This window comes from Pholis gunnellus (assembly GCF_910591455.1).
Source record: "Pholis gunnellus genome assembly, chromosome: 23".
NCBI lineage: Eukaryota > Metazoa > Chordata > Actinopteri > Perciformes > Pholidae > Pholis > Pholis gunnellus.
In genome coordinates this window covers 13,346,886-13,367,902 of record NC_136550.1, presented here as the reverse complement: position 1 = coordinate 13,367,902, position 21,017 = coordinate 13,346,886, and the positions used below count along the sequence as shown (strand labels likewise).

At 42.0% G+C, this 21,017-nt stretch overlaps 2 protein-coding genes across 3 annotated transcripts; one reads left to right on the top strand and one right to left on the bottom strand.

Annotated features, from left to right (window-relative positions):
- Positions 1–1,063: 1,063 nt before the first annotated feature.
- LOC306715083 (uncharacterized protein) lies at positions 1,064–1,775 on the bottom strand. The gene is made up of 3 exons (XM_079185313.1): positions 1,567–1,775; positions 1,366–1,482; positions 1,064–1,255 (listed from the first exon to the last, which is right to left on the bottom strand). Exons 1-3 carry the CDS (start codon positions 1,667–1,669, stop codon positions 1,164–1,166), a joined length of 312 nt encoding a protein of 103 aa, XP_079041439.1. The 5' UTR covers positions 1,670–1,775; the 3' UTR covers positions 1,064–1,163.
- Positions 1,776–8,375: 6,600 nt separating this feature from the next.
- LOC306714368 (equilibrative nucleoside transporter 2-like) lies at positions 8,376–20,208 on the top strand. 2 transcript variants are annotated; one of them, XR_013767621.1, is made up of 14 exons: positions 8,376–8,573; positions 11,989–12,045; positions 12,903–12,984; positions 13,901–14,046; positions 14,164–14,303; positions 14,610–14,744; positions 15,245–15,342; positions 15,760–15,829; positions 16,196–16,389; positions 16,698–16,800; positions 17,330–17,415; positions 17,864–18,063; positions 18,454–19,676; positions 19,815–20,208. XR_013767621.1 is itself a non-coding variant. In XM_079184384.1 (13 exons), the coding sequence occupies exons 2-13, from the start codon at positions 12,014–12,016 to the stop codon at positions 18,563–18,565; spliced, it is 1,398 nt and encodes a 465-aa protein (XP_079040510.1). In that variant the 5' UTR covers positions 8,376–8,573; positions 11,989–12,013; the 3' UTR covers positions 18,566–20,208. The 2 variants fall into 2 exon arrangements, 1 of the variants encoding a protein (XP_079040510.1); XM_079184384.1 differs by having other exon boundaries at positions 18,454–20,208.
- The last annotated feature ends 809 nt before the right edge of the window (positions 20,209–21,017 follow it).

Genomic DNA, 21,017 nt, shown 5'->3' with positions numbered 1-21,017 from the left:
CCTCCTTCAGATAGAAGGCAGCGATTGGTTCTGCAGAAGACAATCATCACTGTTCTCACGATGCAGTTTGGAGATAAAAGTCACAGAAACACTGGAATGGCCCACCAACAAAATAGGTGTGGAAAAGGAGTGAAGGAGTGAAATGTCAGTATTTCCATTGAAGGTTCTCAATACTGACCTCAAAGCATTAATATTTCCACACAGCTCTCAACATAGCGGTGGCTGATCCGGCGGCTAGAAGCTAGCAGTGCTGACAGAGCTAACCGTGTTAACCTGACGGGGAACCGGACGTCGTTAATCAGGACGACGTTATCCCCTTCAAGTGCTCTATTTCTCAACAAAGCAAATAGTTGTTTGCTGCTATATTAATGCTCTGAATTCTATATATAGAACCTTTAAGGGATTTCATAAAAATCAGAATGGTGGCAAGGTTATCTTTGCGTCGGCAACATTCCAACCACCAGATGATATGTTTGGCCTGACTCCATTTTTAACCCTGATCTTAGTCCCTAGTTCACCTGAAATATTTTAGTGTCTGTAAAACAAGTTAAATACCAGTATTGGAGCATTCAGAAAGTGTACTGGGTGGTATTTTGTAGTTTTACTTTGGTTAAAACCCCCATGTTTACAGATGTTAAGTGACTATGTGCTATCTTTCACATCACTCTGAATGTGTGAGTTGTTGTTTGCAGAACACTGAGACAAATCAGGTGGGAACTGGTGCTGATTCTACTTAAATGGGTCGTACCATTCATCTGTGTCCAGGAGTCAGATCCATGTAAGAGGAGAGGAAGTAGCATGAATTGTTGTCTTATAGTGTATATTTTTAGTGCCACCACCACTAGGAGTCCCCAAAGTGTGAGAAGACCCTTCACAGAGAGGGTCTAACTTAAGTTTATGGGTCCACCTTCAGACCAAATCATGAATTGTCCCCTTCACTTTACTGAAGTGCTGTATTTATACAGTAAATCATGTTTATTTTAGAAATCTGGAAGAAAAACGATACTTAACCCGTAACCTGTTTAGCATTGTTTTTAATGGCATGCTGACAAGAACACAGCTGAAGTCAAAGCAAGAAGAGATCGAGACAGTGCAGATTATATTTTACATCTTAATCATCAGCCACTCATTAAAGGTGACACATGTTGATATTTGTTTCTCTTTTACTCTGCTTCTATCTCCCTCGCATCTCTTTCCTCTTCTTCTTGGGTTTCCTCTCTCCGTAGGGCTGGAGTGCGTTCATTTCCAGGAGCAGCTGAAACATGAATGCACCGATCGATTACTCATAAAGTGGTAACATGTATGCTGCTGATGTGCTGTGTGATCCAGACACCGTGTCATCACAGCGGACTGGAAGCTGTGTACCTGGTGTGTGTTGCTGAGCTTTGGTCACTAAACTGTTGATGGAGAAGAAGGTGATGATGAGGGCGAGGATGGGCAGGCACCTCAGGACATAAATGAGCACTTCCTCCCAGGGAGAACCTGAAATTCACCCACAGAGACAACAAGCTTAGACTACGTATACAACAGGGAGTCCAAACCTTTATGGGGGCAACTGTGACATACCTCCCTCTGTGTTGCCCTCTGTGTTGCCCTCTGTGTTGTCTCTGGCTGTAACAGTGATGACAGTACCATTTCCTATAACCGTAGTTAAAATTGGTATCTTCATCGTCACCCTGCAGATGTATGTCCCTGAATCCTCTCTCGTGACATTCGTAAAGGTCAAGTTTAAGCAGCCAGACGTCTCCTTTTGCAGAAATCCATGATAGCAATTGTTCAAGTACAAAGTCTCATTTTTAAAATCTGTTTGTTTTTTCAGCCATTCAACTCTCATTCCCTCAAACTCCGGTGTCCAGCAGCAGCTGATGTCTACTGTCTCCCCCTCCACCACACAGACATCAGGACTCTGGGTAACAGCAGGTGTGCCTGTAGATGAAACACCTGAAGAGACAACAGGTGATACATGATTTGGCAGTTTATCATCCCCCCAAGAAGCTCTGCTACAACAGACAACCACCCACCACTGCTGAAATAATCATGAGCAAATATAATCATATTCATGATTCAATAAACTTGTACAGCAGACTGTCTAGAACAGGTAGATTATTTTCTTGAAATACTATGACTTTATTTTAATTATCTTACAACTTTGTTATAGTATTATTACAAAATATTTTGAAATTTTATGACTTTACTCTCATTAAATTAAGTTGATGCAGAGAAATTCACCAGAATTAATATTTGTCCCCACCAATGTTTAAAAGAAACCTATGCGTTAGGTTTAGTGTTCATCTTGTTGAGCACCTACAGTTTTCATAGCTCGCACACATGCACCCTTACTTATTTAGAGCTGTCCTCAATGAATTGCTTGTTTTATTCAAGAAATGTGTTTTTTTCATATTTTCTTATTTCAGTGTTAATATTTATGAGCAGTTAAAAGCTGCATAAATCCATTTTTGTCCACCATTTTTGGGATCTTTGTTTTGACAAATGTGTTCTCAAAAGTCTGTGTTTTTACAAATCGATATAACATGAATATTACTTATTAAGTTGAAGTCATCCAGGTATTTGACCTTGATGCATTTCCTTAAATAGAATCATACAAAACAACGTTTAAAATCAATCCTCAGCGATTTACACAATTTAACTCCACATATGGAAATAAACATTTACTTCAACACTGTGTGCAGGCTGAGCTTTGAAATTAAATCGTTTTATTGCGTTTGACTTAATAGTCCATTGGTGGTTATAATTCTTCTTCATGTGTTGCCCTACAGCTCCACACAGTAACTTCAATATAGTGACCCGATCACATATAGTGACGCGCCTCTTTTACTCAAATGTATGATTAACTCTCACACAATAATAAAACACTACATATGGAGATTATTGATCATCAATATTTTTTTACTCACTCATAGATGAGCGTGCGTAGAAGGAGGCGAGTATCAGACTGCTGAGTAGAAGCTTCATCCTCTCACACCGATCCCCCTCTGAATACTGGCACTCATCTCTTCAGAGCGGAGTTCCTCACATCTTACCCTCACACACACAACGATACATGGGTGGCCTCGTCCTCATTTGAAGGTTGACCATGAGAGACTTTTGAAGATAAATGTAAATAACACAACCTCTTTTTCTTTCACTTCACTGAGGCGGCAATATTTAATACACATTCACAATTTAGTTGTGTCCTGTTCTCTCTGCAACAAATAGTTCCTTCTGGTCTCAGTTACAATGATTATTATTTACTGACCTATATATATATATTATAGTTGTAGATTAGAAGATTAGAATATTAGAAGCAGATGCCAAATAATGTAATGCAGAGGGACTTTGACAAATCATCTTTTTCAGAGAAAAGGGAACTCAACTATGTTAAGTAATATGTTTAGCATCAGCTGTGACTCTGAATACAGTGTAATGGTAAAATATATGCTTATGTGCGTATAACGTTTAAACAAACAATGTAATCAGCTAGGCCCGTATAACAGTGTAAAGACAATGTTCGTGTGCTTTCGTGCACCTAACATGAACTCATGTTCGTGTGCTTAAACATGAACTCACCATGACTTGTCCTTTCTAAGAAACATGACAGTTTGCAGACGGCAAAAGCGGAACCAGCGCCTTGTAGAAACAACACCTCGATAACACCTTTGAGATGGACGGTACCAAGATGCAGCGAAACGCGCTGGACATGGTTTCTAAGTGTATAAATACTCTGTACGTGCAACTGTTCTTTGAAGTCACTTCCACAGACTCTGCAATACGTATCTGTGAAACTGTTCTCCGCTTGCAAGCTAATAAATTGACTCTTACTACTTTGAGTATTCATCAGACTCTGTTTATTTAAACAACTCTTATCCCGCATCTGCATAGAAATATTCCACAACAACAGCCCCACCTATAACATCACTGTTTTCACTCAACTATTGATACCATAAATAAGAAACGCGATGGTTCACACGGCAACATTTTATAGAATTCAACTCAAGCTCTCAAAGCTTCCAGAGATATTGTATATCAGTATCCTACAGTAAACAGTTCAAACAAGAAAGAAGAAAGAAAGGTGCGCCAGGTATAATCACTATGGTGGCACTGCACACCCACACAGGAGTTTAATTACTTTTGAAGCATTGCTACAGTGCAAAAGTCCACACAGACTCAGTACTGAGAGGAGGTCCAATCAGATAACATGAGTGGAAACACCAGCGTTCACCCACACAGCTTTAACCCGAGGTGGTAACCAGCTCTATTTACTCCTTTACATGTACTCAAGTAGCTTGTGAGAGTAGTTTTAATGCAGCATACTTTTCACTCTTACTTGAGTTGATTATTAAAGGAAAAATCATTGCTATTATTCTATGTGTTCATCATATAAATAAATAAAGTATATTCAGTTCTTTAACTTAACCTGTGGCTAATCTGAAAGGTAGTCGGTCACTGTGACACCTCATCTCAACGGAGCTTTTCAGCGTCTTTCGGCTCGTTGCTTTGGTCATTTTAATCCAGTAATGAAATGACGGACTCCGCCACTACCAATGAAAACTACCACAGAGAGAGGAAATTAAAGAATGTAAGCACATTGAATGAATAATGCTGAAAAAAATCTTAACCATAAATAATTGTAGTCCAAAACGGGGTCTGATTTCTCAAAAATCTTCAACATTATAACTTAACAGTGGAGAAGAAAATTAAGGAATTTATATGAGGATAAAACACTGGTACATTTTTATATTATCTGAACTTAGATAGGGTCACATTTTGATTTATTAAATTACATTTATTTTTCCTTTATTTTAACTTCATACCAGGTCAAACCAATGTAGCAACCTCTACAATGGTGTCAGACATTGATGGACGTTGCTTCAGACTTATCTACACGACAATTAGTTTTTAGAAACGGCAGTTTGCATGGAACAACCAGCCTGCTTTATGTGGCCATTCTGTCTTTAAGGTCTCCTAAACAGCAGTGAGCGTGTGCACTGCTATGGACTGATACAGAAAAACAGGAAGAGCTCTCAACCACAAACCGCTGAATGTTAATTCTTCACACCCTTTGGCAGCCCTGAGGTCTTCTTGTTTGTGACATGCAGTAAACAGATGAACAAACAAGAAGGTATTCATTCTGTTTGACCTCACTTTATTCTGGTCTTTCATCTGTTCTAGTTCTGTGAATTTTAATGGATTAAAAAAAATCCATTTATGCCACATTGGTTTTAAAAAGTTTGCATGAATTTGCACATTTGATAAGATATTACTTATCTATTATATGACATATGTGAATTTGTGTGTGATTCTTTGCAGATGGGTTGGGTTACTTTTCTTGTTGATAACACTCTTAACAGCAAGGCCATTGACTTCCATTCTATTCACAGCTCAACCATTGCTCTGCAGTAAAACACGGATATTTTAAAATTCTATCCTACACTAATGAGCTGTGTACAGCTTCATTATGATCTCATTTATTATTAATCACATAACACAGCCAAATTTGTGGTCGGCCAAATTCACTCCCATTATAATCATAACTTGGCACCTGTACAAACTCCATTCATATTCCACAGATAAACTGTAAGCTCACTATGATTACATTTACAGTATAATAGTTACATAATGCTTTAATGTATATGGAGTCAAGTTGACCTACATTGTATTTATGTCTGTGTAATTAGATATAATTAACAGCCCACGATAGTGACACTGGTATTGTTTTCACTTTGTGATTCTTGTGTGTGTGTGTCATCATGTCAGAATGTGTCCTCGACACTGTGACTGTAGCAGGACCTACTGCAGAAGAGCTTTGAGTACTTTGCCAGGTGAATATGTCTGTCTGTCTGTCTGTCTGTTTATTTGTCTGTCTGTCTGTCTGTCTGTCTGTCTGTCTGTTTGTCTGTCTGTCTGTCTGTCTGTCTGTTTGTCTGTCTGTCTGTCTGTCTGTCTGTCTGTCTGTCTGTCTGTTTATCTGTCTGTCTGTCTGTCTGTCTGTTTATCTGTCTGTCTGTCTGTCTGTCTGTTTATCTGTCTGTCTGTCAGTCTGTCTGTCTGTGTATCTGTCTGTCTGTCAGTCTGTCTGTCTGTTTATCTGTCTGTCTGTCTGTCTGTTTATCTGTCTGTCTGTCTGTCTGTCTGTCTGTCTGTTTGTCTGTCTGTCTGTCTGTCTGTTTATCTGTTTATCTGTCTGTCTGTCAGTCTGTCTGTCTGTCTGTCTGTCTGTCTGTTTATCTGTCTGTCTGTCTGTTTGTCTGTCTGTCTGTCTGTTTATCTGTCTGTCTGTCTGTCTGTCTGTTTATCTGTCTGTCTGTCTGTCTGTCTGTCTGTCTGTTTATCTGTCTGTCTGTCTGTTTGTCTGTTTATCTGTCTGTCTGTCTGTCTGTTCTGTTTATCTGTCTGTCTGTCTGTTATCTGTCTGTCTGTCTGTCTGTCTGTCTGTCTGTCTGTCTGTTTATCTGTCTGTCTGTCTGTTTATCTGTCTGTCTGTCTGTTCTGTTTATCTGTCTGTCTGTCTGTTATCTGTCTGTCTGTCTGTCTGTCTGTCTGTCTGTCTGTCTGTCTGTTTATCTGTCGTCTGTCTGTCTGTCTGTCTGTCTGTCTGTCTGTTTATCTGTCTGTCTGTCTGTCTGTCTGTCTGTCTGTTTATCTGTCGTCTGTCTGTCTGTCTGTCTGTCTGTCTGTCTGTTTATCTGTCTGTCTGTCTGTCTGTCTGTCTGTCTGTCTGTCTGTCTGTCTGTCTGTCTGTCTGTCTGTCTGTCTGTTCTGTTTATCTGTCTGTCTGTTTATCTGTCTGTCTGTCTGTCTGTCTGTCTGTCTGTCTGTCTGTCTGTTTGTCTGTTTGTCCCTGAGATGGCAGTGGGGTGTAAGGAACCTCCACTTTGCGCCCCGGGACCTATTTAGCATTGCAGCTGGTGTGAACCGTTTATTTTTCCACTGTTACTTTTGTTGTGAAAGAAAAATAACTATTTTATGATTCCTTTAATTCGTGGGTATTTTGTGCTTTCACACCGGGATATATTGTGATCAAATCTGTTTATATTGTGGAGCTACATATTTTATATCAGTGACTCAGAGGAAGCATTGCATGGCCCCTCTGGACAAGTCATGATGCTGAGAGATCAGTTCCCTGATTGAACCAGCAGATGGCACAGCACATCAGCAGTTCATTAGCATCACAGAAAACTGTTTTATGTTTGTGTGTGTGTATATGTGTTCCAGTAGTAGGCCTACTATGATTGGGAATACAATGTATACAAATATGAAGTAAATATGACATAAAGGCCCTGGGGCCCCTGTAATCTGATGGCTCTGCATGCTCCATTTATAATATGTGTCAACAGAAGTGTGTTTAGGATTATGCAGCACCAACAAGACATATTAAGACCTTTAGGTGGATCCTGTTTGTTACCGGATCTTGAGGTCTCGAGGAGGGTTCCTATGGTTCAGAGGTGAGCGTAGAAAAACGCATTGCATGTTATATCTGCCATGCAGATATAACGTGGTGAAAGAAGTACTCAGAGCTTTTACTGAGACTCTGTTAAGCGAACAATTCATAGTTTAGAAGTTTTACTCAAGTAAAAGAACATAGGTATTAGCATCGAAACATATACTCATTTTAATGTTGCAGCCGGTAAAGAGATCAATAAAGTATATTTGTATCTTATCTTAACCTTCATTAATTATTGATAATAATGTGAATGATAAATTCATGATGATAATAAACAAAGAGGGGAAAGAAAAAAATCCTGGCGATTAAAAAAAAAGAAATAACAGTGGTGTTGGAACCGTAAAGAAAATAATAATAATACAAATAATGATAATAACAACAGTAGGAATAACATCAAAGAATGCATACAGATCATGTAACAAGAGGGAGGGGAAAACAGGCAAAAAATACCAAACAAACGGGACACAATAAAAAAGGAAAGAAAAATAAGGGTTATATTTGGAAAATATAATAAATGACAACATTATAATAAAACAGCAACATTAAGCAACTTAAAAAACAATCAAACAGAACATAAACGTTGGAATAACCCTAAAAAACAATAGCGTGAATAAATAATTGGAAAAAAATGTATCGTGTCCATCCAACTAATCAAAGACGGTGACATGTGCAACATATATACAGGACGTTTGTATCAAACAAGTAGCCCTACATACTACTCAGTGCCCTTGAAGTAGCTCTCAGTTTCATAAAGGTTGGTGACCCCTGACCAATAACGAATACAGATGGGATTCATTTTAAGGCCGTGAAATGCCCGCGAAGACTAAACATAAACAAGCGGGGATACGACATTTGACGTGACACCGGAAGTAGTGTGCTGTGGGGACTCTGCTGTAAACTGCTGAAGCGTAACGCGTTTCAGCTGCGATGACGACAGACGGACTGAGCTCGTTTCTGTATAAACCGTAGCCATTTGTACACGTGTATGTGCGAACAATACACATAACGTCAGCTATTAATTCGTGTCCCATTGAATCGTTTTTTTGGACCATTTTGGATACGACAAAAGGGCTTGAATTTACCGTGGAAACATTATGAAAACACAGTGACTACGAGCAACATTTTCCAAAAGGTGAGTCTCTCTGTTACGTTAGCCAGGGCTCACGTTACAGTAACATCTGGCTGCGTTGTATTGTTTCTTGTACATTTTTACGTTTTATAATGAAATGTTATTTACGTCAGCTTGTGAGCGAGAGAGAGAGAGCTGTTACTTCACGGTCCACTGGGTGACGAGACGACAGGGCTGTGTGTCCCTGCTCTGTCTCCAGTAACGCTAACACCAAATGTGAACGTCAACTACTGCACCAGACCCGTTGTTAAACTGCAGTGCTTTCTAATAACAGTATCAATAGCGTTATTTGGGCTACTAGGCATACTCTTTGTGTATCTTCGGTGCCGTTTCTTTCCTCCTCGCAGAGCGGAACAGGTGTAGGCTAACGTAAACACGGTGGTTCAGCGCCACATGCTAGTTTAAAGAATTAACTTTATTTTAATATGATTTGGCCATTCTTACTCAGTCATGGTGTCAGTCTGTGCTGCTCTTTAAGTTCCCAGTCACAGCGTTGAGTGAAACAATTGAAGATTGTATTTAACAGTCGATATTGACCTCATTCATGTTAATGACCCATCAGATGAACACATGGTCGGTGTGACTCAGTCTGGACCAGTAATCTCCTCAGACTCAGTCGTGAAGGGTTTGACCGACACCTTGTTAACGGTTAACAGCAGATCCTCTACTCGTGTTGATGTAGTCTCGTGGATTTGTAAATCGTCTGTTAGGTGCACGCCGACTTTCTGTTCAACCCGTCCTCGATCACGTCTACTTAAAGCTGGATTCACTACGTTTCTCATAATATTTTTTAATCTTTCACAACTCCGCCACAATAATCTGGAAATGTTTGTTTCAGCTCTGATTCTCAAACAATACCAGTTTGCTTAGAGAGATTAGTTCTCGTGTGTGTGTGTGTGTGTGTGTGTGTGTGTGTGTGTGTGTGTGTGTGTGTGTGTGTGTGTGTGTGTGTGTGTGTGTGTGTGTGTGTGTGTGTGTGTGTGTGTGTGTGTGTGTGGACAGAAGACCGTTTAAGTGGAGCAGGAAATAAAAGGCCTTCTAGGCCACAGATTGATTTCTGCTACTGATAAGAAATCGCTGAGTGTGTGCATCTCGGTGTTCCTCAATTACTATAAGTGAGTGGAGAATATAAATTAGAGAGGCCTGAGCAAGACTGAACTGACAGTTAGCTGTCAGGGGATGATTGAGGTGTTGGTGTTGGTGGGTCCGGAGCAGAACCTCTTCGACCTTGTGTTTTGTCTGCTGCTTATCCTCCAGACTTTGTCATCTCAGGAACCCTCAAGCTCAACAACCAGCATCTGTAAAGGAGCGGTATCCTCACAGCTACTGAACATACGGACCAAACCATCGTTTTGTTGTTGTTTTTTCGTTTTGCACGGCGGAGCGGTGTGTCTTAACACATGAGACAATGAGACCCCTTATCCCGTCGGCCCTGTATAATTTGGTGCTGAGAGAGGGGGGTTGGGGAGACGTACAGAAAACTGAGATAAAGGACCAGAATGTTAAAGTCCCCCTCCGCTGTGTTGCTGATTGCTGCCTCACTTGTTTCAGCTTTACTGAGCACATTCATCCGTTGCAGGGGCAACGTTTGATCTGTACACTGCTGATAATTACATCCAAAAGACAAGATTTATTAGCATTGTGCAGATCGATTACTACTTTCTTTTTCTGTTATTTAAACTTTTTTAATACATATTTTGTCCCTGTGCTGTTACAAAAAACAAAGTTCTCTGGGGATCAATTTAGACTTATCTTATCTCCTCTTGTGTTGGTCTAGCTTATCTGGCTCTGCTACAAAATCATTTTAAATGGAGACTGAAATGTGGTTCAGTCAGGATTCCCTCTGGTCATACATATATGTTTTTCAGTAGCTTATGTCAGGCTCTTGTACCAGCTGACATTCCTGTTGACACCGTGGACGTGTGAGGAACCGCGCTGCCTCTGTTATAACAATTTGCAGCCCTGACCTTAGACGACCCCTTGGACGTCTGCAGTGTTTACTTCGGCCTCACCCGTGTTGCCAACAAACAGAAGTTTGACTCACTGGACCAGTGAGGGACGACGCAAACCAACCCTAACAACAGTGTTGATTATTTAATGTATTCTCTTGAATTACAGAATGAATACTAGTTCTTTAATTCTTCTATATTTGAAAGCTGGGCTATCTCAGCAACACGGATAGCCAGAGGAACAAAGCTCCTCTGGGAGAGCTTTGAAGCAGCAGGCAGTCGGTTATAATTGAATTGTAGCCAAGAGTCTTATCCCCTCAAATCCTGTCCGTTGTCTGTCATGATACGTTTGAGGAAATGAAACGCAACCGCACTTTTTATGGCCTGCATTTGTACATCACTTTGTCCATGATTTGCTAGCTGGCTCTAATTGGTTCTGCTCAGCTGCCTAAAACGTTGTTTGGTTTCTAGTTAGTGTGTAATGACTTTTGACCGAGTCCATTTACTGGCTTTGAGAGCCATATCCTGTCTCGCTGAGACCAACCAACCGTCTCACCAGCGGCAGAGCAGGCTTTTGTTTGAACTTGCTTATCAAAGGTGGTGACATTGTGTACGATGCCCTGTGATCCGTGGATAATGAAGGGTGTGTGTGAAGGATGTAGATTGTGTAACGTTGACGCGTCCTCTTGAGAATGACGCAGCTGTCTTTGGGTCTCTCGTTACAAACGTCTGCCTCACTCCTGCTGACATACAAACGGAAACCCAAAACCTGGATGCCAAAAAATTCATGAACAAAGGTGCAGTCAGTGGAAAAACGAGTTGTCCGACCAAATCCTCCTCCACAGCTGAAAAATAACCCAAAGTTTAATTTTGTTGTCTGATGTTCTACTGAAGTTGGGCAACGTTTGTTGCCTGTTTATTATCTTTATTTTAGCAACTAGTGCAGAATCCTGAGGTAGGATGAATGTGAGTGGAGCGCTATTATGGGTCTGACCTCAACAAGTCACAACAAGCGAAGCAGCCACACGTCAGTGGCAATACTGTGAGAGGGGAAAACAGCTTTTTCAGTGCTGTGGTGTGGACATACATGGGGAGTGGTCTCTCAATGGAAAGTCTTTAAAACCGCACGTAGTCAGGTCATTTGATTTGGTCTATACACTCTGCTGTTCCCAGTAGCTCAGCGGCTCACATTAGACTGCAAGTTGATAGAGATTTTAGTTCTGTCTGATACTTCAGTATTTATGCCAGTATAAATCCCAGACTCATATCTGACCTCTGTTGCACTCCTTCGCACACAGCTTTTCTTTATAGCCGCTTTACAGCTTCTCACGGCCTCTCGTCAGAATGTAAAGGGATTCCTGCATCTCTAAGCAGTGAAACCTTGGCAGTGGGGCGTCTGGAAGACAAACGCCTCGCTCTGTTATGGTAAAGATGCCGCTGACTTTTGTTCTGTCCTGTTGCCCTTGCAGTTTCCCCAGACCTTCCTACATCAGGATGAAGGAACGGACAGATGCTCCTCAGGACCGGTGAGTTACAATTGGATGGAAACAAACTCTCACTTCACTTTGTTTGCTTGCCACCACAGTTTCTGTTGTCTCTGTTTCTTCCGGCGATGATGTAGCAATGTCAATACATTCATGTGTCTGCTACATATTTAAGTTTACCAGTTGAATGCTTCTGATGTGAAGCAGCAGCGGTCGGACATTAGCAGTAACTTAATACAGCCCTGCTACCAGGATTGGGAAGGTTACTTTAAAAATGTACTCTAATACAATGATTATTAATAACCTGTTGCCCCGCTGGAGGGGAGGGAGGCATATGAGAACCAGGACCGAGTCAGAACCCGCTGCAGTAAAATGAGAGCTCGAAAAAACACGCCCACTTTTGTCACAGGGAGCGCTAAAATCAACACCAAAGTAACGTAACTTCATTACTTTCTCTTAGTTTCGGAATACCTCAATACAAAATATGCAAATAAACACGAGATAAAATAGAAATGCTGACATTTTGAAAAAGCAGAAGAAGGGGAACAAAAGCACAGTACAGTGCGAGTTATTCCTTCCAGCTGTGAAAATACTCTCATCCTGCAAAGACGCATATCATTTGGCACATTGGTGTTACTGGATTAGATTTTGGAGCAGCAGCAGTACCCATATAAATCCAATAAAATATCACAGTCCTGTATTATGCCTGCTGGACCAGCAAGGGGTTGCTCTCTTCTCACGCTGGGATGCCTCTCGGCAAAAAGAATAATCAGCAGTTTAGATCCTTTTTGGAGAAACAACGGTACGTAGAGGTGATTACAGAATGTAAATACTTTAACTGTGCCAGTGCTGCAGCATCCTCGCTGTACATTGTAACATGCTTTACTTCCCATCTACAGGGGCTGCCTGGTGGGGATCTGTTTCTTTATTCTGGGCCTGGGAACGCTGCTGCCATGGAACTTCTTCATGACTGCCTTAATGGTAAAAACATGGCCGTTACTTAATCCGTCAACGACAGCAGAACTGACACATTGTATATGCCTTCTGCTTTGATATCTCATGACATAAAAACCATTCGACTCTGTCAATAAGTTGGTGGTATCTCATCGTGCTCCCTGTCAGATCTGCGTAAAAGCCTTTCTCTGAAGTGTTGGTCCAGTGGTTCACCACTTAAACCTCTTAAAGAATCACATGCTGGACGGATGCCAATGGTCTTATGGACAATAAGCTGTTTATACAATTGAAGAAAATGTCTAGAAAAGCTATAATATCTACCATAAGTTGATAATGGATTGGATTTGTCAAATTGGTATTTTGTAGTGATCGGTTTAAGTGATTTGCTGATGTTGTACAGAGTATAATGTGTTAAAACCTAAGGTTCATAGGGACCCATACACCCACACAGTCCATGTGACTCAAGGTAACCACCCGGATCACCGCACGACACCATGTGATCCACATGTTTGGGTTCCCACCAACAACACCTGTTGTTGCGGTGAGTTGTGGGTCGTAAAACCAAAACACAATGAGCTGCTCGGCTCTAGAACAAAGGCTAGAAAGAATTCTTTGTGGGTTCGTGAAACATACTCATTTGACACAAAGAAATGACAAGTACAGCTTTAAATGATCGGGGATTTAACTGTTCCTGTACTTGTTTTAAACATAAAATACAAAAGCAGAAGTACATCTTCTGGTTTTATAATAGGAGGTTATTTTGAATTCACGAACTGAAACGGCTCCATTGGGGAACAAACCAACAATGTTAACTGAACTCGTAAATGTGAAAGAGTGGAGCGTTGAGGTGACAGTGAAGCGTCCTTCCGTCGTTGGTTAATATAGAATATGTTTCCATGTAAAGATAAAGCCAACATCTGTCCTGCTTCCTCTGGGTTTGCAGTATTTCCAAGGCCGCCTAAACACAACAGAATGGAGCAACGGCACCGCGGTGGTCACCAAAGAGTACTACTTCAACAACTGGATGACCCTGCTGTCCCAGCTGCCCCTGCTGGTGTTCACCCTGCTCAACTCCTTCCTGTACCAGAGGTCAGTGACAGGGATGTTCACATAATGTTTGTCCATACACAGAGGGATGGCGGTTAGTATCTGATCCAGTTTGATGTAGAGTGAGTTCTTGGTTAAATGACTCGTTTCTTGTTTCAGGATATCGGAGGCAATGCGCATCGCAGGTAGCCTGGTCTTCATCCTGCTGCTCTTCATCCTCACAGCAGTGCTGGTCAAAGTTCCCATGGATGAAGACCGCTTCTTCTCTGTCACCATGGCAACTATCTGGTTCATCAACTGTAAGGCTCAAGAGTAGTGCACATATACGTACATTTTAGTGAAAGGGATAGTTTGAAGTGGTGTTGTATGAGGTACGTCTCCACAGGCACCAAAACATATGATAGACACCTAAAAAGAATCAGTATCAGTGTAAGCTATATTCAGAATATATTCAACGTGTTCCCTCGCTGTCAGACAGCGCTTCCGAACTCCATCTACTGTCAGTAATACACTGATTAAGGATCTCATACATCACCACTTCAAAAGAAATATCTGAACTGGCCCTTTTAAACAGCGTTGAATGAAACGATGCTTCTTCTCCCCAGCGTTCGGTGCCGTGCTGCAGGGCAGTCTGTTCGGCCTGGTGGGTCTTCTCCCTCAGAAGTTCAGCGCCATCTTCATGAGCGGCCAGGGCCTCGCCGGGACCTTCGCCGCCGTCGCCATGCTGCTAGCCATAGCCAGTGAGCCGCCCACATGCACACAGAATCCCCCCGTTGCCTAGTAACGGAGGACAGTGAAAGTGGATGTCGAGCTAGCCAAATCAGCATGACGCCACACAACACACACAGTCGTGTTTCCTTCATCGGAGAGGTGTCTCTCTAGAACAGGGGTGTCAAACTCATTGTCGCTCTGGGGCCACATCAGCATCATGGTTGCCCCCAAAGGGCCGGTTGTCGGCGGGGGGGGGGGGGGGGGGGGTGCTCCTTCGTCTTCGGTGGGGGGGTGGGGGGGGGCGTATGTGGCAGCTGGTGGAGGTGTGCGCGGCGCGTGCGGATCGGGGAGGAGCTCCGCCGTGCGCGATACAACGGATATTTGTAAATTGTCCGACTTTTACATTTTTTTTTTTTGCTGGCGGATTCGCGGGCCACATAAAATGACGTGGCGGGCCGGATCCGGCCCGCGGGCCGTATGTTTGACACCCCTGCTCTAGAATGATCTGACTTGTGTGTTTGTCGCTCAGGTGACACGGACTCTGAGACCGCAGCGCTGGGTTACTTCATCACGCCATGTGTGGGGACGCTGGTCACTCTCTTCAGCTACCTGCTGCTGCCCCGCCTGGTCAGTCAGCGCCCAGCTCTCCATGACTACATTACCCACAAATCCCTTCAATCTCACCTAAACGGCTACCATCTCTTTGTTGACCCATGACCATTAGATCAGTATAAACACCATCTGGCTTTTTCAGATGGTGTTTGCTTTATTTGGATTCAGCACACAGTCAAATTTGAATTAAAGATAAATGTTTGCAAATGATCAAAGATTTTGTGAGGATCAAATCCTCAAAGGTGAAGCAGGAGCCTCGCTCTAATTACATGTGAATTTACTGATTGTCAAGAAAAATACCTTTCTAGAATCTCACTAACCTCCATCTCAAGAGAGAGGTATTAGCCAAACTGCATTTTCACGTTTCTATTTTGTCACTTGTTGTATTTCAGCTAAAAGGCCTAACTTGTGTTGTCTGGTGTTTGCCTGCAGGAGTTTGCCCAGTATTATCTGAATAAAAGCAACAAGTATGAGGCAGACACCACGGATGAGTTGCTGAAAGGTGAGACTTTGGCTTCAACAAACTCTTTGTTCACATCTGAATTATTGTCATTCGTCTCCAAGTTGGCACCACGGGGACACGTTTCATCATGTGTTCAAAGTTTGAAGTGCAGGTTCCTTAACGTTTGTAGAACTGAGAGGATCAAACATTTATTTGACAGCAAGAGAGAATCTGTTTGCTCTGTGCTTCGCTGTCTGGCTGAATCAAATCAATTTGGTGTAACATTATCTCGTTAAGGGAGTTGACCCTCTGTTTATCCAATTAGAGTCCTGGCAGTGCCCAGACAAAGACGGAGCCTGTTGCACTCAAAGAGGACCACACAGACTCAAACTCTTTTTGGAATAATCTGTATACATTCCCTTGCAGAGAGCAGCATAGTGGAGAACGGCAAGCCGAATGGCCGCGCTAACGGCACGGGGACCAGCAGCACGAGCAAGGCTGGCAGTGGAGCTGAGGCCGAGGTGGACCCCGGTCCAGAGGGTCCAAAGGGAGCCTTCCTGTCACTGGAGCAGGTCCAGAAGGGACCAGCTAAGGCCTCGGTCATAGAGGTCTTCAAAAAGGTGTGATAGTTGTGATTCTGGCTGTGTATACTACCTCCAGTAGATGGAGTAGCAGCAGCAGCGATAGTTAGTTAGTTTGTGTCATTGTGTGACTTTGGTGAGTCCGAACTAACCCTTTAAAACCCCAAAGTCACACAATGAGACAAACGAACTGACCAATCAAAGCAGCAGTTGACCAGCAACTCCTGTACCTCTTCAAGGTAAAATGAATGGTTTTGGTCATGGAGTCTCGTTTTAAAATAAGAGCATTTCATTCCCAGTAAAAGTGAAGAAATATTTACAGGTTTCGTCTTTCCTTTCCTCTGTAGATCTGGGTGATGGCGTTCTGTGTGACGTTTGTGTTCACAGTCACGCTGTCCGTCTTCCCTGCTGTCACTGCAGATGTCAGGACCTCGTTCCCAGGAAATTGGGGTATGACCCCGACTCAGTTATGATTAGATCACTGCCGCATTCAACATACACTAAACCTCTCATGTGTGGTGGTCAAATCCCTCCTTTCTCCTAGTTTTAATAACAATTCATTAATTCATATCAAAATGTCTGGGGTTGTGCAGATCACCCTTCAGCGTCAAAGTCCAAAGTAGAAAAGCTTTGTTCTGATTCTCTTGCTCAGCAAACCAATCCTAACAACAGTGTTGATTATTTAATGTATTCTCTTTAATTACAGAATGAATACTAGTTCTTTAATTCTTCTATATTTGAAAGCTGGGCTATCTCAGCTGCAGAATGGTATTAAACACTGTATTTGTTACTCTGAGGTAGATTACCGATCGACTACCCGTGTTTAAACATGGACGTGGATTGTGGATGCAGCCTCAGTGACCTCGGGGTCATTGGAGAAGTCTCTGTGAGAGGGTTATTAGTTCAGATTTTGTCATCCTTGTTTTTATCAGACTTGAGTTTTGATCATCTTCCTGTCGTCCTCCCCGTCTCTCTTCAGGGCGCTACTTCATCTCAGTGTGCTGCTTCTTGGTTTTCAACATCAACGACTGGTTCGGTCGGACCGTCACCACCGTGATACGTTGGGTGAGTATCTGATAAAGATCATTTATTCTTTATATATCTTTATTTATTATGCATATTAGTATCCCTGTCCAGATCCACATGGCAGCGCAGCAGCTGCTTGCTTAATGTTCGTTACCTCACTACACTATGCATGTCCATCAGCTCCGTTCTGACTGCTGGAGAGCCCACAGCCGGCATGTTCAGCTTCAATTCTGGATGTGGTGACAAGAACAACTGAGCTTAAACTGAGTTACAAATGGCATTTTTTTTTTACAAGGTTCATTTCCTGCTGTCATTTTCTGTATCAACGTCATATATTATTTCTAAATATAATCTGACAGTTAAGGCTTAACTGTGTAATCCAAATGCTTTGCCTTTCCCCCTTCTACTTTGTTGTTGTTCCAAATCCGCTTTCCTTTTTTTTCTCCCTCCTCTCATTGGATTTTTCTCTCTCCCGTCTCCTCTGCAGCCTCGCAAAGAGTCCCGTCTGTTCCCGGTGCTCGTGGTCTCCCGGGTGGTGTTCGTCCCTCTGCTGATGCTCTGTAACGTCCAGAGTCGCTCCTTCCTTCCCGTCTACTTCGGCCACGATGCTGCTTTCGCCGTCATCATGACTCTCTTCTCTCTGTCCAGTGGCTACTTTGTGTGTCTCTCCATGTCCTACGCACCACAGTGAGTCCAAACAAGTTCATCACCGTCACTATAAAAACGTATATATCACTCCTTAAAGACTGCAGGAGAATCAATAACCAAAACTCTTCTAATAAAGAAGAAATATATCTTATGTGTATAAGGATTGATATCAAAGAGGCAATCAAAGAGATCTGTCTTATGGACAAGTTAAAGATGGGTCTGACCTACGACATTATCCCTCTATAGCCTGGCAACAAATCTATAATTCATAGCATCACACTGAGTGAAAAGTTCTTGGAATCCCGTGTGGGTATGGCGGACTCCACCACTACCAATGTAAATGACTGCACAGAGAGGTATCGACATAATGTATGGCTCAGTTGGCCAAATACTACATGACTGACCTTCTGTTGCCTCCTCTCTCCTCAGGTTGGTGGAGCAGAAAGACGCAGAGACAGCAGGGGCCCTGATGACTTTCTTCTTGGCCCTGGGTCTGTCCTTAGGAGCCGGCCTGTCCTTCCCTCTGCGGGCTCTCGTCTAGTCACACACAGACACGCAGCACTGCATAGACGCCGTAGAATATGTTCACACATACTTGGAGGGAGAATTTGGATAACTGTTATTTGTCCTTCCCGTTTTATTCCATTGAACTGTCGGGTGCTGTGTGTGTGTGTTACGGTGTGGCAGTCTGGGAAACCGAGCACCCTGGTGACGCTGTAAAAACACGCTCGTGAAGTAGTATTGTTCATAAATGACACGAAAGTAGGAATAAGGGAAAAACTGTATGTTGCGCTGAATGGTTAGCTCTTTTTGGGGACTTTTTACGTTGACTGTTATTTGTTTCTTCATTTTTAGACGTATTTATTTAAAATGTAGGTTTGTTGTAGGTAGTTTTCGTGCATTATCATATGCTTTTTTATCTGATTGATGGCTTGAATTATTATTTTTGTAAGATTAATTACATTCGATATTTTTATGTATTCCTAGGTTTACTTAGTATTTTCTAATGAATAGCTCTATGTTACAGATGTAGAACAAAAGAAAACGCTTAAAGACCTGCCTCATGAGCATTTATGGATTACTGAAGGGGCCCCTGCACCATTGCCTCGGTTTGAAATGACAGTTAACATTTCTTGTTGGAAAGTCAATCAAATTACCATAAAGACACTGAACAGAGACTGGAAACGACCGCAGAGAGACTGGAAACGACCACAAAGAGACTCAAACCGACCGCAGAGAGACTCAAACCGACCGCAGAAAGACTCAAACCGACCGCAGAGAGACTCAAACCGACCGCAGAGACTCAAACCGAATGCAGAGACTCAAAACGACCACAAAGAGACTCAAACCGACCGCAGAAAGACTCAAACCGACCGCAGAGACTCAAACCGAATGCAGAGACTCAAAACGACCACAAAGAGACAAATGTTTACAGTGGTTTTGTGTCTCTTTCAGTCTGGGGTTCTCTTGTTTTGTTTGTTTTATAATTTGTCTACTTTCTGAGACATTTTGCCGATTCCCTTTTTTCTTGACCTTTCCAGTGCAGCAATGCAAAGCTGCAGCATTGTTGGTGTCTCCAGCATCGAGGCTACTTCTGCCATCTACTGGTCAAAAGACAGAAACCCTTCAGAACGTCATTTCATTTTTATTTGGTAGGGACAAATACATACACATAGACAATTGCAAAACAACTTTCCAATGCAGTGTATCACGGCATCTTTTACTATTGCTAATTTCCAATGGTCGTCCCTAGAAAGGCCTTTAAAATACCTTCATTTCCTTTGCTGAAGGAATCTGTCATCACAGAAGGCTGTTGTGCTGAGACGTTGTGAGGTCATACGATGCTGCTGGCTGATAGGATATGGAGATACCTTGTAATACTTCGACACATGCCAGAGTCATGACCACATTCTTCTAGTGACATGAAGCCATGATGCAAGTCTTGGCTCAGTACAAGTAGGTTTACTTTGAGTTCATTTAAACCGTTAAAGGACGGCTAATAACTGCTGTTTAGTCACTAAATGTACTAATGTAGTGATGTTGCTGTAAGCCATAAAATCATGCGGAAATAAGAGTATTGTACTGCACAGATATTGTATTGGCCATTTAACGTTGGTAAATAGTGTTGGATTTTTTTATTTGACATTTCTAACAAGTGCCATGCTTAAATCACAAATAGATTGATTTGTTGAGATTTTTTTTTCATTATATAAGAAGGAACTCATTGTTCCAGATTGATTTGTTTGTCTGCACCACAGTCTATTTAGATTGAGCTTTTTTTGGAAATCATTTTTGAAATCATCAAGTGCCCAATGAGATTGATTTATATGCTTATTATTCAACTGTTTATTTAATTGACTGAATCTGTGAGTGAAGAGATTAATGAGGTTTAGTGAATAAGCTACCATGTACATGTAAATGGAGAACACTTGTGTTGCAGCTGCTTCAAACGCACAGGGCTGAGTCCTCATGAAGGGAGCGATATTAATAAGACAATTATTTTTTACGTGACTTTCTTTGCGCTGCTTTCGTGTTTAGCGGGAATTTCCCGTCCGAACTGAACAAACATGCATTTGTATTTGAATTTAATGGTTTACAGCAAACACAATACGAAAACAGACAAACATCTTTTGTGTATTTTAAAAACGATGTCTTGTCAAATGCAGTTGATGCTCACTTACTCCTGAACAATATGTTTCCAGCAGGAAGCTGAAAGGAACCATATTTCCTACAGCATGTCAATGCAGCACCAGTAATGGGGACGAAGAACTCGAGTCAGAAGAATCCAAACTCTGATCGTGTATTTCAACATTTCCTTTCTACTTCTAAACGTCTTGTATAAAGCACGTGGGTTTGGGTAGTTCTCATGCAGTGCATAGCTGCAGTAGAACAGTCATAATGAGCTTTAATAATGATGGAACCTGGTTTAAAGGGCTAATGTTGTGTTCACATCATATTGGACTGACAGTAAATACTGACGTCGGCCTCCCCGT

Bases quoted from the DNA above. Each gene is read 5' to 3' on its own strand.
- LOC306714368 (XM_079184384.1), top strand. From the start codon at position 12,014: ATGAAGGAACGGACAGATGCTCCTCAGGACCG. The intron at 15,343-15,759 runs GTCAGTCAGCGC...GTTTGCCTGCAG, and splicing joins ACCTGCTGCTGCCCCGCCTG to GAGTTTGCCCAGTATTATCT. The intron at 16,390-16,697 runs GTGTGATAGTTG...TTTCCTCTGTAG, and splicing joins TCATAGAGGTCTTCAAAAAG to ATCTGGGTGATGGCGTTCTG.
- LOC306715083 (XM_079185313.1), bottom strand. From the start codon at position 1,669: ATGAAGATACCAATTTTAACTACGGTTATAGGAAATGGTACTGTCATC. The intron at 1,483-1,566 runs GTATGTCACAGT...GGTGAATTTCAG, and splicing joins AGAGGGCAACACAGAGGGAG to GTTCTCCCTGGGAGGAAGTG. The intron at 1,256-1,365 runs GTACACAGCTTC...TTCATGTTTCAG, and splicing joins AGCTCAGCAACACACACCAG to CTGCTCCTGGAAATGAACGC.